General features: G+C 33.4%; 1 protein-coding gene across 3 annotated transcripts in view; it reads left to right on the forward strand.

The window, feature by feature from the left end:
* The window catches only part of MMP16 (matrix metallopeptidase 16), a 189,036-nt gene that overhangs the window by 98,570 nt on the left and 77,003 nt on the right, over positions 1-13,463 (forward strand). For all 3 annotated transcript variants that reach the window (XM_087750275.1, XM_009469276.2, XM_087750283.1), the window contains one exon: positions 3,065-3,187. In XM_087750275.1, the coding sequence (XP_087606401.1) occupies positions 3,065-3,187 (123 nt within the window). The remainder of the gene's footprint in view (positions 1-3,064; positions 3,188-13,463) is intronic.

Consider the following 13,463-nt stretch of genomic DNA (forward strand, 5'->3'; position numbering starts at 1 on the left):
CTATGTTTTATTTTGCTAAAAATGGATTGTCAGTAGTTCTTGTAAGATAATACAATGTTGAATTTTGAATCCATGCTGCCTACTGTTCTTGAGTTTTTTTATTAAATCTTAAGTGTAAAAACATTTTATGCTAACATTTTCTGTAAGTGTATTGAACCTTTAACATAACTTGGGAGATTATTTCAACAGCTTTGAAGATTAATTTTTAAATTCACAATTCGGAATATTTACACTTATCTGCCCCTGGCTTGCCAGTGAGCAAACCCTGTTATTAAATAGGTCTCCATAAGTTAAGTTAAATAATTTAATTTTTTTGGCGGAGGGAGGCCTAATTCAATTGATTTAAAGGCATTGCCCTTGAAACAATACAACTCTAAGTGATATATTATTTATTTTATGCAAGACCCCAACATTTTTGTACAGTGTTTCTAACAAAATATAAAAGTTATTTGGTTTTCCTTTATTCCTTGCTTGTTTCTTTTGATGTAGTGATATCACCTTAAGGTGAGAACACTGATCTTTTGTTACCTATATGTCTTTTTCTGCAATGTGTGTGTGAAGTTTCAACAATATAATTTAAATATATCTTGTCATTCAAATGCATGGCAACTGCATGCTGATCTAACATGCACTATGAAAAAGTATTATTGACAATGTGTCTAAAAGTTTTTTGAGGTCTGAGCCAATTTTAATCTAATTTGCTGAAGTGTAGATAATATCATTTTACTAAGAAGAATAGAACTGCCCTTTGATCTGTAACTAAGATCTGCTTCTTTCCTTCATTCTCTTTTATTATTAGAGCAAAATAAACCTTTCAATAATATTTCATCCCAGAAATTGCTAACATCTACTTTGTTGAATTGACACTTCTTTTAAAAAAACAGAGGAACCTGAAGTAAAGTTGCAGGGTGTTTCAGCAAATACTGGTGGGGTAAAGTTTTATAGATTTTGCAGTATTGGCTTTGCAGACACTAGGGAAAGAAGATTGTCTTCCTTGCAAATACAAATAATAGTCAGCTGTTTTATGTGCCACACATACTTTATAATTATTCTGACCAGAAATTAGAGCAAATCATTCTATGTTTTTCACTTGAAACAGGTAACTATGTACTCAGTGTCTTCAGTTCAGGGCATCAAATTCATAAGCTTTGGCTTTCCCACTTGTACCCACAAGCATAACTAATGGATATGTCATCCATCAAAGTTTTTCCAAGCACTTCTATTTACCAGTGCAAGTGGGGTGCAGTGCCATCTTGGTACTATCACTAAAATTTTGTGTTTTCACACAGGTTGGTGAGTCCAACTCCCACTTATGCATTTAAACAATAGTTTGCTATATATCTATAGCTACAGCGTATATGAAGTGTTATAAGTCTGGCTGTACTTTTAAACCTCCTCACATGAATTTATGAAAATGAGTGTGGCTGATTTTTACTGGATTAGCCCAGCTCTAAAAATTCATTCAGTATGCAATATGGTTTGTCTTGTATGAGTAGGTGTAAAATTTACAATGCACATCTCATTCCTTGAGTACAGAACTGAAAAATCAATTATTTCATTAGATTGTGTAGTTTTTTATACAGACAGACAGACACACGCACACACACACTACTGCTTTGTACTGCAAATATTCCACGTTTTCTTTTGGACAAGATGGTTTTCTTCATTTTGCATATATTGAACGAAGAATATCTGCTGAAAAAGATGAAAGATGGTTGGCTGGGTTTTTTTTGAGTTTTTGTTACCTGCACATGTTTCAAAAGGAGTCTACATTCTGAGATGACATTTCAAATGACTTTTCTGTCACCCAGTCATACATACATACAGCTGCTGTGTGTATATTTATTTATGAAACAATGCTTAAATGCCAGTTTAATGGTCAGAAATTCATTCATGCAAGCCTGAACATAGGGTATGACTACTCTTGTGGTAAATACCATCAGAAAACTATAGCTTTTACATCAGTAATTATTTAGCATGACAGAAATAAAGTCAAATGAACTGGAAAAATAACAGAGGAGATTTGTCTCTTACTTATGCAGTGAATGTCTTTAATCTTACTATCTCCTGATGGTAAATTGCTCTGCAGCTATTCAGCTCATATAAAATAATTTCAGCTGAGTTTTGTTCACTTTTACTCAAACTAAATAACCCTGTACACTACAACTGAGGAATAGTTCAATGATACTGCTGTTGAACTCGCGCTTTTGAATTAGGTATCATCTTAATTTTGACATATTTGGAATGCTGAAAAATTTGAAGTTTTTGAAATATTGGAAAACATTGAAATATTGAAGGGCGCTGTAAAAATCAAGCACTTCTATGAAAAGCCTGGTGCTGCTGCAATGGTCATTTTTGTTGTTTGTGATTTAGACCTTTTCAAGCTTGATTTTATGCAGAACATTAAATATTCTTAAGCAGAATTCTTGAGGTAAGTATCTCCACTAGGAGCTTACAGTTGCAATGAGATACTCTTCATTGTGTGGAAAGAGAGTAAGATAGAAGAACTTAATAGTATCATAAAGTTAGCAGTTTCAGTATCTTGAATTAAAAAAAAAATTCTGGTAGTTGACTGGGCTCTGATTAAAAGAACTCGAGGCTTGTTTAAATATCATGACAATAAGACAAAATGGAAAGATCACAGCATACAAAAAATAATTTAGAAACTAATGATTTGGCTAAATCTTTGTGTATATACTTCAACTTCACTTTCAGGAAGCAAGCTAGTAATGCAGATCATAATTACCTTGAATGAATCAGAATAAATTATTGACTGTGAAAGACTTGTCCAGTTGTGAAGTCTCTATTCAGAAGTTGTAGCAAAAGAAAACTAGGAAAAATAACAGCAAAGAAATTGGTTTCTGAATGTCACGGGATGCAATGAAGTTCTACAAACTATACATCTGATAACAAGATGACTGTTCCTTTGTTAGTAATTGTTGCATGTAGACACAAAACTGATAATACCGTAACTTCAAAAACGTATAATTTTTTTGTTAGCTGGGTGCAGTAGTTATGATTTTTCTTTCATGTTGCTTTAACTATGTGGTGCTGTTTCTTGTAGCTGGATGAAGAAGCCTCGATGCGGTGTGCCTGACCAAACAAGAGGTAGCTCCAAATTTAACATTCGTCGGAAACGCTACGCGTTAACAGGACAGAAATGGCAACACAAACATATCACTTACAGGTACCAAAGATATTTATATAGGTATATAAATGTCACTAGTAATGCTGACTTGTAATTTAAAGTAAAAAAAATTTCTGAAATATTTATCAATATTTTGAGAATTTTATTATTAATATGTGATATAAAAATGCTGATTTGGATACCTCTTGGATAAGTATGTGCTACATAAGAAACAAATTATTTTCTCGGATTAAAATTGCATTCATTTAGTAACTGGTAAATTCTCTGAAGAATTGGGCATCAATTTAACACTCAATATGTCCTTAACCTTACCTTTCAACCCTCTTGGCAACTTCTTAGGGAACGTTGCTCTCAAACTAGGACTGCTGTAATGAAACTCAGATGTCTAATTTAAGTATGTAAAATAGGCTATTGAAAGGAGTCAGTCTGCAAAATGTAGGTGCCTACAGGTCTGTTTTAAGTACAAATTAATTTGATTATAATTTGATGAGTCACTGACCCAACCATTTCCTGCCTACATGATAATGGGCATTGGGGCATGTGTGGGGGTGTGCATCTGTATAACCCTTGAGTCTGGCATGTAGTTTACACAGTATGTTGCCTGCTGTCAAAACTGATCTTGCAGGGAAAGTTAGATGCAAACTATGTACTTGCTAGAGTTCTGTCAACCAAAGAAATTGTCATGTATATAATATAAAATCCATAATTTGTCAGCAAGCCAAGGATTCCAATACAGCCTGTTTGAAAATTTACACAGCCTCATTGGGTTTCCTGTAATATCTAACAAGGGTAAGTTCTGAGGGATAAAATGGTTTTCAAATTCATTAACTGGTGCCATTATTCATGAACCCATATAAATATTAAATTTTATGTTCATAAGCTCTAATGGTCATATAGACTGTTCTTCATACCACAGTGAAGAGAGAATTTTATTAGTAAATCTGTGTCAATACTATGGCTTATGTCTGAATTGGAGAATTCTATTTTAAGACATTACACACTGATATAACTTCAAGCAATAGAGAAATGACTGCCTTGAGATTATTATCTTGCATTGGCTGGAGTCCTTTATTGTTAATGTAAATGTAATGCATAGTTGGTTAGAATAAGAATACCCACCTACAGCACTTTACATTTATCTGCATTTTAAAATTTAAATATAGTGTGTGTGCACACATATGACAAGGCATGCATGGTCACCTACCTATATGTGTGTTTTTCTATTGCTCTGATTTGTACAGAGTCTGATTCTCTATTTCATTACAGGATTTTTTTACAACAGTCTAAATCCTACCACTTGTATATCTTCTGTACTGTCACCCAAGGCATTAATCATAATAACAAACGAGGGTGCCCAGTATTAAACTATGTGGCAACTATCTAGTAATCTTTCTCACTTTGAAGAATTTACAGCAATTCTTTACCTCCTGCCTTCCCTCTTGTAAAATGTTCACTCTCTCACTTTGACAAGACCTCCAGTCAACCAGAGCTTTGAAGTGAATAAGCCTATAATATTTTTTGTAGCGAATTACAGACCAAAAGACATTTAAAGTAGAAAATCTAAATGTTATTAGAATAAAATATACAATATTAATCTTTCTGAATTAAAAAATAACTCAAAGCAAATGAGGACAACAAAAAAAGAAATAAAATTCTTTATGCGCTTCTCCTCACCTGCTTTGTTCTTCCCAGCAATTCCCTGCTTACAGGCTTAATACTAGTTAACAGAATGACATTTTAAGTTGCTTTGTTCCCTAAACTTTTGATCATATCTCTAGTATCACTCGTCTGCTCCATTTTTCTCAGCGCCACTTCTCAGTCTCTTTATAACCTGCAGGTTTCCAGCTGCATTCTGTGTCTTCCTGGCCAGCCAAACCATGCCGTCTGAAGTGTGCCCACCAAGCAAGCTTGGTAATTCCTCCAAAGAAAGAGCAATGTCTCCCTGATTTCAATGCCTGCTACCTCTTCCACTTTTCTGGAAAACAAAACCAAAACCTCACAAAAAACACCCCCAAAACCAAGCCCCCCCCCCCCCCCCCCGCAACAGAACAGAAACACAGAATAAACAATAAAAAAGATGCCATCCATCACAATTATTTTAGGACTGCACTCACCAGCTTTTCTGAACAGAAAGGGTAATAGCAAAAAAAAGTATTTTGTGGACATACCCATTATGTTAAAAAGAGACCAACAGATGAGCAGAACATGGACCTTAACAACAGTTAGTGGGTTTTCCTAAAATAGTTGGTGATTTTTTTTTTTTGCCAAGGATTTTGATTGGAGTAGAGTAAAGCAAGCTTTTCAAATTTGCTTCTTTGTTGCTTATTTCAAGAAAATATTTAATATAATACTGCAAATGTATAAACTTTTGTTGGACTCTGTGAAATCTGCAGATGCGGAGTTCTTTGTATGTATCACTGTCAAATAGGTGCAATTTCAGTGCTGAGGGGAGCCCTTTGAAAGACACTGAAAGCTATGTTTACCACTTACTATCTGTCTGAGTACTTGGTCTTAGAGCATATCCTCAGATGTTCTATTTAAATGAAATAATTATCACTTCAGGCAAAACATCAAGACACTATTAATGGAAAAATAGAATTGAGATCACATAAAAAATGCATTTTAAATTGTGTCTACTTACATTTTTACTCTAGCATTTTCTGTCTGTCACATTTTTTTTCCCCCAAGAATTGCTCCTGGCACCTGTTCAATTTAAACTAATTAATGTTGTTCAGAATATATTTCCTCTTAGATTGTCTCTGTAATCATGGGTAAGAGGATCAAAACAGATACACATGCAACATAATGTTTTTTCTACATTTCCATATTTTCAATTTGCAATTTTTCAAGCTGAAATAGTCCCCAAAATTTCAAGATGGAACTTCAGAGAAGTGACTTACTATTATAATTTACATTAATTGTGTCCTTTTCGGACACATATTACATTTTGGACTTAGGCAATAATTACTCTTAGAAAACAATGTGCGTGCAGACAGTACCAAAATGCAGATTTCCAGTATTGGGAACGTCAGCATGAAATTGGCATTATGCTGCATTAATTGCACTTTCTCTCCCTCAGGGAATATAGCTTTCTGCTTATCTGAACTGGTGAATAGGGTGTTTGTTAGAATTTCTGTTTCTAATGAAGTTACACAGCAATATTACTTACTGTATCTTTTCTGCCTGGTATAGTTCATGTTGGTATACCTTGTAAACATTATTAGTACTTATGTTATAAACTAGCATGACTTTTACAAAGAGAGAAACTGAAAGTGATTATTTGAATCTTTTTATCAGCCAGAAGAGTATAGGAGTGAATGAGAACATCTAGAGCATATGAAAATTATAGCCTCATTACAGAACAACCTACAAAGATCCTAATGATATGGTCTTGATTCTTCTTTAGTGTTTTAGACTGTATCAGGTTACACAACAATCTCTGAACATTATATAGAGCCAAAGAAGACATCTATGATATGTATTAAGGGATTTTTTTTTTAAATTTTTTAATTTTTTTTTTAAGAGAGTGTTTACAAAGACACTTGTGAGTCTCTCTCAAAAAACAATCACCTTCTCTTTTGCTAGGGAAGTAAATCATCCAGTACTTTAAAGAAGGAACAATAATGTGAATCAATAAAGCAGTCAATCAGCTCTGTAAAAATAGAACATAAATGTTTATATGTGCTTTTTAGACAGAGAATTATCGAATATAAAGTCCTCCTCATCAGAATTCTAGACATACTATTCATAATTTTAACTCCAGTAGTCAGTCATTTGTCATTTGCTCAGATTATTCAGTCTGCAGAACACTTTTGCAAATAAAATTTGAGAATGCTCTCTAAAAAGTCAAGCTTTGCCTTGAATTGCAACCACTACTTAGAACTCATAACAATTTAAAATAAAATAAAATAAAATAAAATAAAATAAAATAAAATAAAATAAAATAAAATAATAATTTAAAAGCTATTCTGCTTTATTTTGCTGTCTTGAGGAAGAAAAAAAACCAATTGGATTGTTCAGCAATACATAATAATTTAATTGGTGGAGGAAACTTAACTGTAGATGGTCAATGGCTTCATCCCAAATCAACTAGCATTAATTTAATCTTTTTCTTGACTTCAGTGAACATTAGGTCAAGCCCTAGATTATTGTCTTTTTCCTTTCTCAAGTAGTTGGATACATCCTGGATTTCAGCCCTCCAAAAACCGACAGATGATTAAAGATTTGGACATGTCTAACTTTATGTTGTCCAGTTAAAAGAACTAATGCTAGCTGGGAGCTTCAGTATGCAATGAAAAGTCTTATCTGGCTTGTTAACAATAGACTATGTTATTTTATTGGTCTGAATGATCCATATTGTGTGGAATACGGAAAAAAAAAATCTTGGATGTTTAAAAGCCACACTGAAAAATAAGAAAACACTGAATTAAAGAAAAACTTAGAAAATACTGTTGATTCAAAGTAGGAACAAGATTTTTTTTAATAAAATAATATTTTGAGTGTACCACTACAGAGGAATATTTAGAAAATATTTCCTAAATCAAGGATTAACACACCTTATTAATCATACTTGCCACAAAGTCAGTATATGCTGAATTTCCTTGATTTAAGTTTGCTTATGAATGAAAAAAGGTCAGCTTTGTGTCCATATTGAAATGATAACACAAGATTTGCATTGTGATGATGTTCACATTGCATTATTTTTTAAAGATATGGCTATACTATTTCAGCATCAAGATATGAGCATATTGTCTTTCCATTAAAAATGAAAAGCAGAAATAAGGGGAAACAATGATTATCTGTTTTTTTCAGAGATGCTGAGAATGCCCTAACTTTAACAAATTTGTGAATAACTGAAATGTCTGAAAACTTTTCTTCAATATGCTAGCAATATTCTATGCTTTAATTCAGTTGTACCTGACTAATATATTTTGAAGCATACTAGAAACATATACAGGATTGGGCTGCACTTCGATATAATTTTTTCCCTATGTACATATAAGGCCTACAAGACCTTAAGGCAGTGGAAATACCTAACTATATGCTCTAGAATCCTACCCCTCCATTTTAAGTCAGTAGCAAATTTTGAAGTTCTTAGCTCCTCTGTATCACAGAGCACACAGTAGTATAGAATATGTGTGCAGATTTATATTGAGAAGTGATACATCCAGATGTGGAAAGCATTCTGAGTGGTATGGTGAAGAAGTTTTCAGGCTTCTCTGAAAACAAATGTTTTCAAAATGACCCAGCCATGAGTTCTTAGTGTTCCTACTTACATGTTTTGCTGGAACTCTGATGATTTACAGTTGCAAATGTAGAAAAAGAGTAATTTGTACTAAAAAAACTACTTGTTTTCTACAATAAAGTTCTCATAAACTGTTAGACTACCATAGGGCTTCAACCCTTAAGGACTAATGGGACAGGGATGCTGATTCCTGATGCTAAGCATTAGCTTTTTGTAGTAAGCTTGGATGCAGAATTAGATACTAATTAAGGCTGTATTAAACATTCTTTTGTCTTTATAACTACATCTCCTACCAGCTTTCAATCAGAAATACCGTAAAAAATGCAATTCTAGTCAACCTGATAATACACAGGAAAGTTTCCAGTATCTATCTACCTGATATCTGCTAGTGCTATTATAAGCAGTGTTTAGGGATCTGAATAAAATGGAATAGTTCAGTTCCTGACTGTTGATTTAAGCATATTTATCCCTCTGTTAAAGCTTCATGCTTTCCCAAAGTCCAACTTAATAAAGGCAATGCTTGCCCTTTTCTTAAAGAACTATGATGTTAGCTGTGTTATATACCTTAGCATTTCTAACCTCTGAATGGAATGGGGGAGGATATGTCAAATATACCTAATAAAAGGAGATTAAATTACACTGTGGCGATTTTAGAATTTATGCAATGAGAAAAGTCTAGATAACTATAATTGTGAGAGAGGATTCCTACATAACAATCAATTAAGCCAATTAGTTATGCTTTTCTACAGTGTAATTAACAAAAAAATGCTCTTCACTATATGTATTTTTAGTGTCAGTCTTTTTCATATAAAATTTGAATATTATAGAATATCAGTTCTCATTTCTTTAGTACTTACCTACTTCAGCAATTCTGAAATAATTAAATGTTTGAATATCAATATGCTATAATTGTAAATGTTTATGTTGTATTTTATTAATTTTAAATTAATTAGTGGTAAATTATGACATGGGATTGCTTAGAACATCTTTCCTATAAAAGCATTTATCTGTCAAATGTTTTGCTAATCTTGGTTTTGTATCTTGGAAATCTCATCTTTGTCACTTTTCATCTCCTAATAAATTACAGGGAGAATATTATCCATGAAACTGAAGAGGCAAGAGAATTATAAACTCTTTCCAACATGGCAGCAGTAGGTTGACTTTTAATGTGGTCACAGAACAAGAAAATCAAAATCAATAATTCTGACTTGGGTTTAATCAGCTGGAACAGGAGCTATATGAACTGACATCACATTTTACGTGAGAAACATTCTTAGGTTATAGCTACAAAGAGTTAGCAAAGTGAGACTGGAAAGAAGTTGAAGCTAAGAAAACCCACATCAGTGAGAGATTAATGAAGCAACTTGATAGAAAGTATCTCTAGAGAAATGATGGTGCAAAATGAAATATACCTTTGGCCACAGGTAATTATTAATTTCAATAAAAGTAACAGTGAGATTAAAAAAATACAAATAAACAAAGAAAATCTTTGGTGCAGTTTCAGTTTGCTTTACAGCAATGGCAATGAGAAGGCAGTTTCAACAAGTTATTCAAACTTAATCTATGTTTCAATTCATTTTATCTTAACTGTTTCATATCAAATACAGATCTATAATTGGCTTCCTTCAGACATTACTGACTGCATCTTTTTACCTACTCAGCTGAATTTTCTGCTCTTTTCTATTCTGTGTCCTTTCTTTCTTTAGAATGGGTTTTCCAATTTGTGACTTTGGTCCAAGAAAACCTTGGAATGTTTGAGAGAAATGACATTGTAGAAATATTTTCCCCATTTGTATTTAATTGATATATTTTTGTTCTAAAAAAAATAAAAGATCATCTTGCATCATTATAATTATGTAATAATTTTAAAGCACTCATAGTATCCAGTCTAATCAGCACAACAGGGTAGTAAGATATTGTTAATCTTGTTCTCTGGATTTAATGCACAAATGAGCATAGAACCAACTTAAAAACAATATTTATTATATACAGTGGAGAATAGAGGTACCAAAGTCTACAGGCCATGAAGAAGTCTGTCACTGAGTTATTACAACTCTTGTGGAGGCCATTACTGCTAAGGTAAGCAGTAATAATAAGCTTTATGCATTTTGAGATTTGTCTAGCCTTTGCTGAACTGCCTCTTGGGTCTAGCTTCAGTCAGAGGGTTGATTTTATATACAGAATTGTAGCAATTTACATGAAAAATATAACAAGCTGTTCTAATGACAGGTCAGGAAGAAAAAAAGGAAATAGTGAAATATAATGGCAAATATGTGCTACTTAATGTACTGTATTTAAATTTCAGATGAATGATTTTATACAGGCAAGTGAGGTATATCTTGACAGCCTTGCAAGGCTCCTGAAGCTGTTGCAGCCAAAAATGTGCACTGAAACATGGATAATTTTTTTGAGGATATTTTGGGGAAGGAGGGGGAGGGGAAGGAAAACCCAAAGCTTTTCCAAAATCAATAGGACTCAGAATTTCAGAATAATAGTCTCCAAAACAAGGCTCTTCAGGCATCTGTAGAAATAGTAAATCAGTGTGAAAAGTGCATATCACTAGTGAAATCTTATTCTTGTGCAAGATATGGGTTTAAAAGCTATAATGCCCAAAGCAACTAGCAAGGAAAACCATGTTTGCATCAAACAGCAATGATAACCACAAAATACTGTATTCAATTGATACATGGCTGTGGTCGTCTAAGGATAACAGCTTTCAAAATTTATACGAAGCATCACTCAGTTTACTAGTTTGTAAAAAATGACATCACAGTAAATATTTCATCTTGTAGATCATCTTTTGCTTACTAAAATACCCTTTGGAAGGAATTGTGAGTACATTCTTCAGCCTCTTTATTAAGGTTTCACTGCCGATCTGGATAAGATCAGCATTGGATCTTTCTCTCTATTGAACATCATCTCTGTGAAATGATCACTAGACTTGGAGGTTAGGAAAGTAATACTTAGGAAATATTGTTTTCTTATTGTGATGGTCTTTGTCTTGCTGTGCTGCTGCCTTGCAACAGGAGTGGTTCTGAGTTGGCATTTTCACCACATTTTTCTTTGAGCTCCGTTATCTGGACATGTTGAGTGTAAGATACCCAGTTCCTCTTTTTTTGTTACCAGTGACAGCTACCACTATTTCAGGTGACTGCTGCCTTTGAGATATAGAGACAAATGTAATAGGAAAACGGTTCATATAAGACTTTATTTTGTAGTGATGTGTCTAAACTGAAGACGTTTAAGAGGTAAGTCCTAGAATCTCTGGTACTTGATACGTTGTCTGTATGGATTGATCTTCTCACTGTACTTCCCCTTTGGAGGTTATATGATCAACACCATGAAAGAAATGTAAAATAATTTGGATTTCATATGTCTACACTGGTGAATTATTCTAAGCAAAGTTCCCAGCTAGACAACTTCAACATTCGTGTTACACACAGTATTGGAATTTGCCCTTTTAGGACTAAACAGGGCTTGTGTTAAAACATTAAAATGGACAATAATTTTCTGGAAATACTCTTATATTGGAATAACTACTGATTTATTTCATTACTTTTGGAAGCTACATTTTTCAGTATAATCTCGTCCTCTCCAGAAGGTTGTTTTGGAAGCCAAATCTTTAATACAGAAAGTATGCTTTGAAAAATCTTTCTTCTTGACAATGAATCTTGAGATGCTATTTCAAAAGTAATTCAATAGCTGAATCCACTGGAAAAGGTCTCCCATCATAGGTAATCACCCCTAGTTAATGTGTGTGAAACCAGCACAATGGCTCAATTTTTCATTTGTAATCAATGACTAGAACTTAATTCTGTTCACTAAAAAAGCAAGAAAATGTAATGTGATAAGGTTTAAAACATGAGGTAAACCCTTTTAGAACAAGTAATTAATCAATTTACCACCAATACAAAATTCCAATCTGTTTTTATCCGTTGCCTCATATCACATATAACAGCATAAGACCATCCTTTTGCTCCATTTACATAACCCCCAAGTGTGACTTTGACCCATTACTAAGATTCCTAAATACAAAACAATAAAAAAAATAAACTGTATCTTTCAGATGAACTTTTCCTGCATCAAAATATCAGCTTTGTTAGACATATGCTATTTTCTATGAAAGCCTGTTGATTCATTTGCTGTATTCATTATACGTAGCAAATAAGAGAGGCTCTAATCCTTCAATGAGCTGTGCTTGAGACAATTTATGTGCTTGAGAGAGCACACTGCAGGACTGACTAAGAGAAAATTCATCAGCTTTGTAAGTGGTATTCTTAGCATAGCAACAGATTATCTATTGTCAAGTTTTTAGTAGTGGCAGTGTAAGTGTGCCTCTGTGAGGTGTTTTGATTTAGTGCCACATGACACTGGCTGTAAAATACTGTACATTCTCAAGGGGCACAGGATGAGTAGTTTATGAACTTGCTAACTAAAACATCTCAAAAAAATAATTCACAAAGGAGGGAGCCTTCAGAGAGGGGTTATGTGGGGACTGATATTTCGTCCAGTACATCCGATATTTTTTTAATCACCTGAAAATCAACACAACACTGATCATAGAAATACTGATGAGTAAATAACTATGAAGATAGGGCATCATACAAAGCAATTTGAGTTACATGACATTTACATCATATAGGGTAAGGCTATGCCTACAAATCAGAGGACTTTTTTTCTCTGACAGCAAGATCAGTATAGCAGTACTTTGTAGATCTGACAGAGCGAGTTTTAAAAGAACACTGCAAAATTGGAGTGAGTTCAATGAAAATCACAGAAAATATTTAACAGACTGGAGAAAATCTCTTATAATAGGAGATTTAAAGAGTTCAAACTTTTAATTTCAAAGAGACAACAAAAAGGTAACGACTTTGCAGTGCAGAAATGTCTTTTAAATGTCTTTTTTTAGGGGAAAAAAAGTTCTTAAAGCTCATGTATGTGAAAGAGAAAGACACAACAAGAACCAATGTTACTAGCCAGACAAATAAGAGAATAAGCATAAGTATGTAATGACTGGTATAGTCATATTTGGAACAAAAGATCAAGGGAGGCCGTGGATTCTCTACAGTA

Source organism: Nipponia nippon, unplaced genomic scaffold (genome assembly GCF_047370975.1).
Source record: "Nipponia nippon isolate SJK-2023a ecotype South Korea unplaced genomic scaffold, ASM4737097v1 scaffold_1, whole genome shotgun sequence".
NCBI lineage: Eukaryota > Metazoa > Chordata > Aves > Pelecaniformes > Threskiornithidae > Nipponia > Nipponia nippon.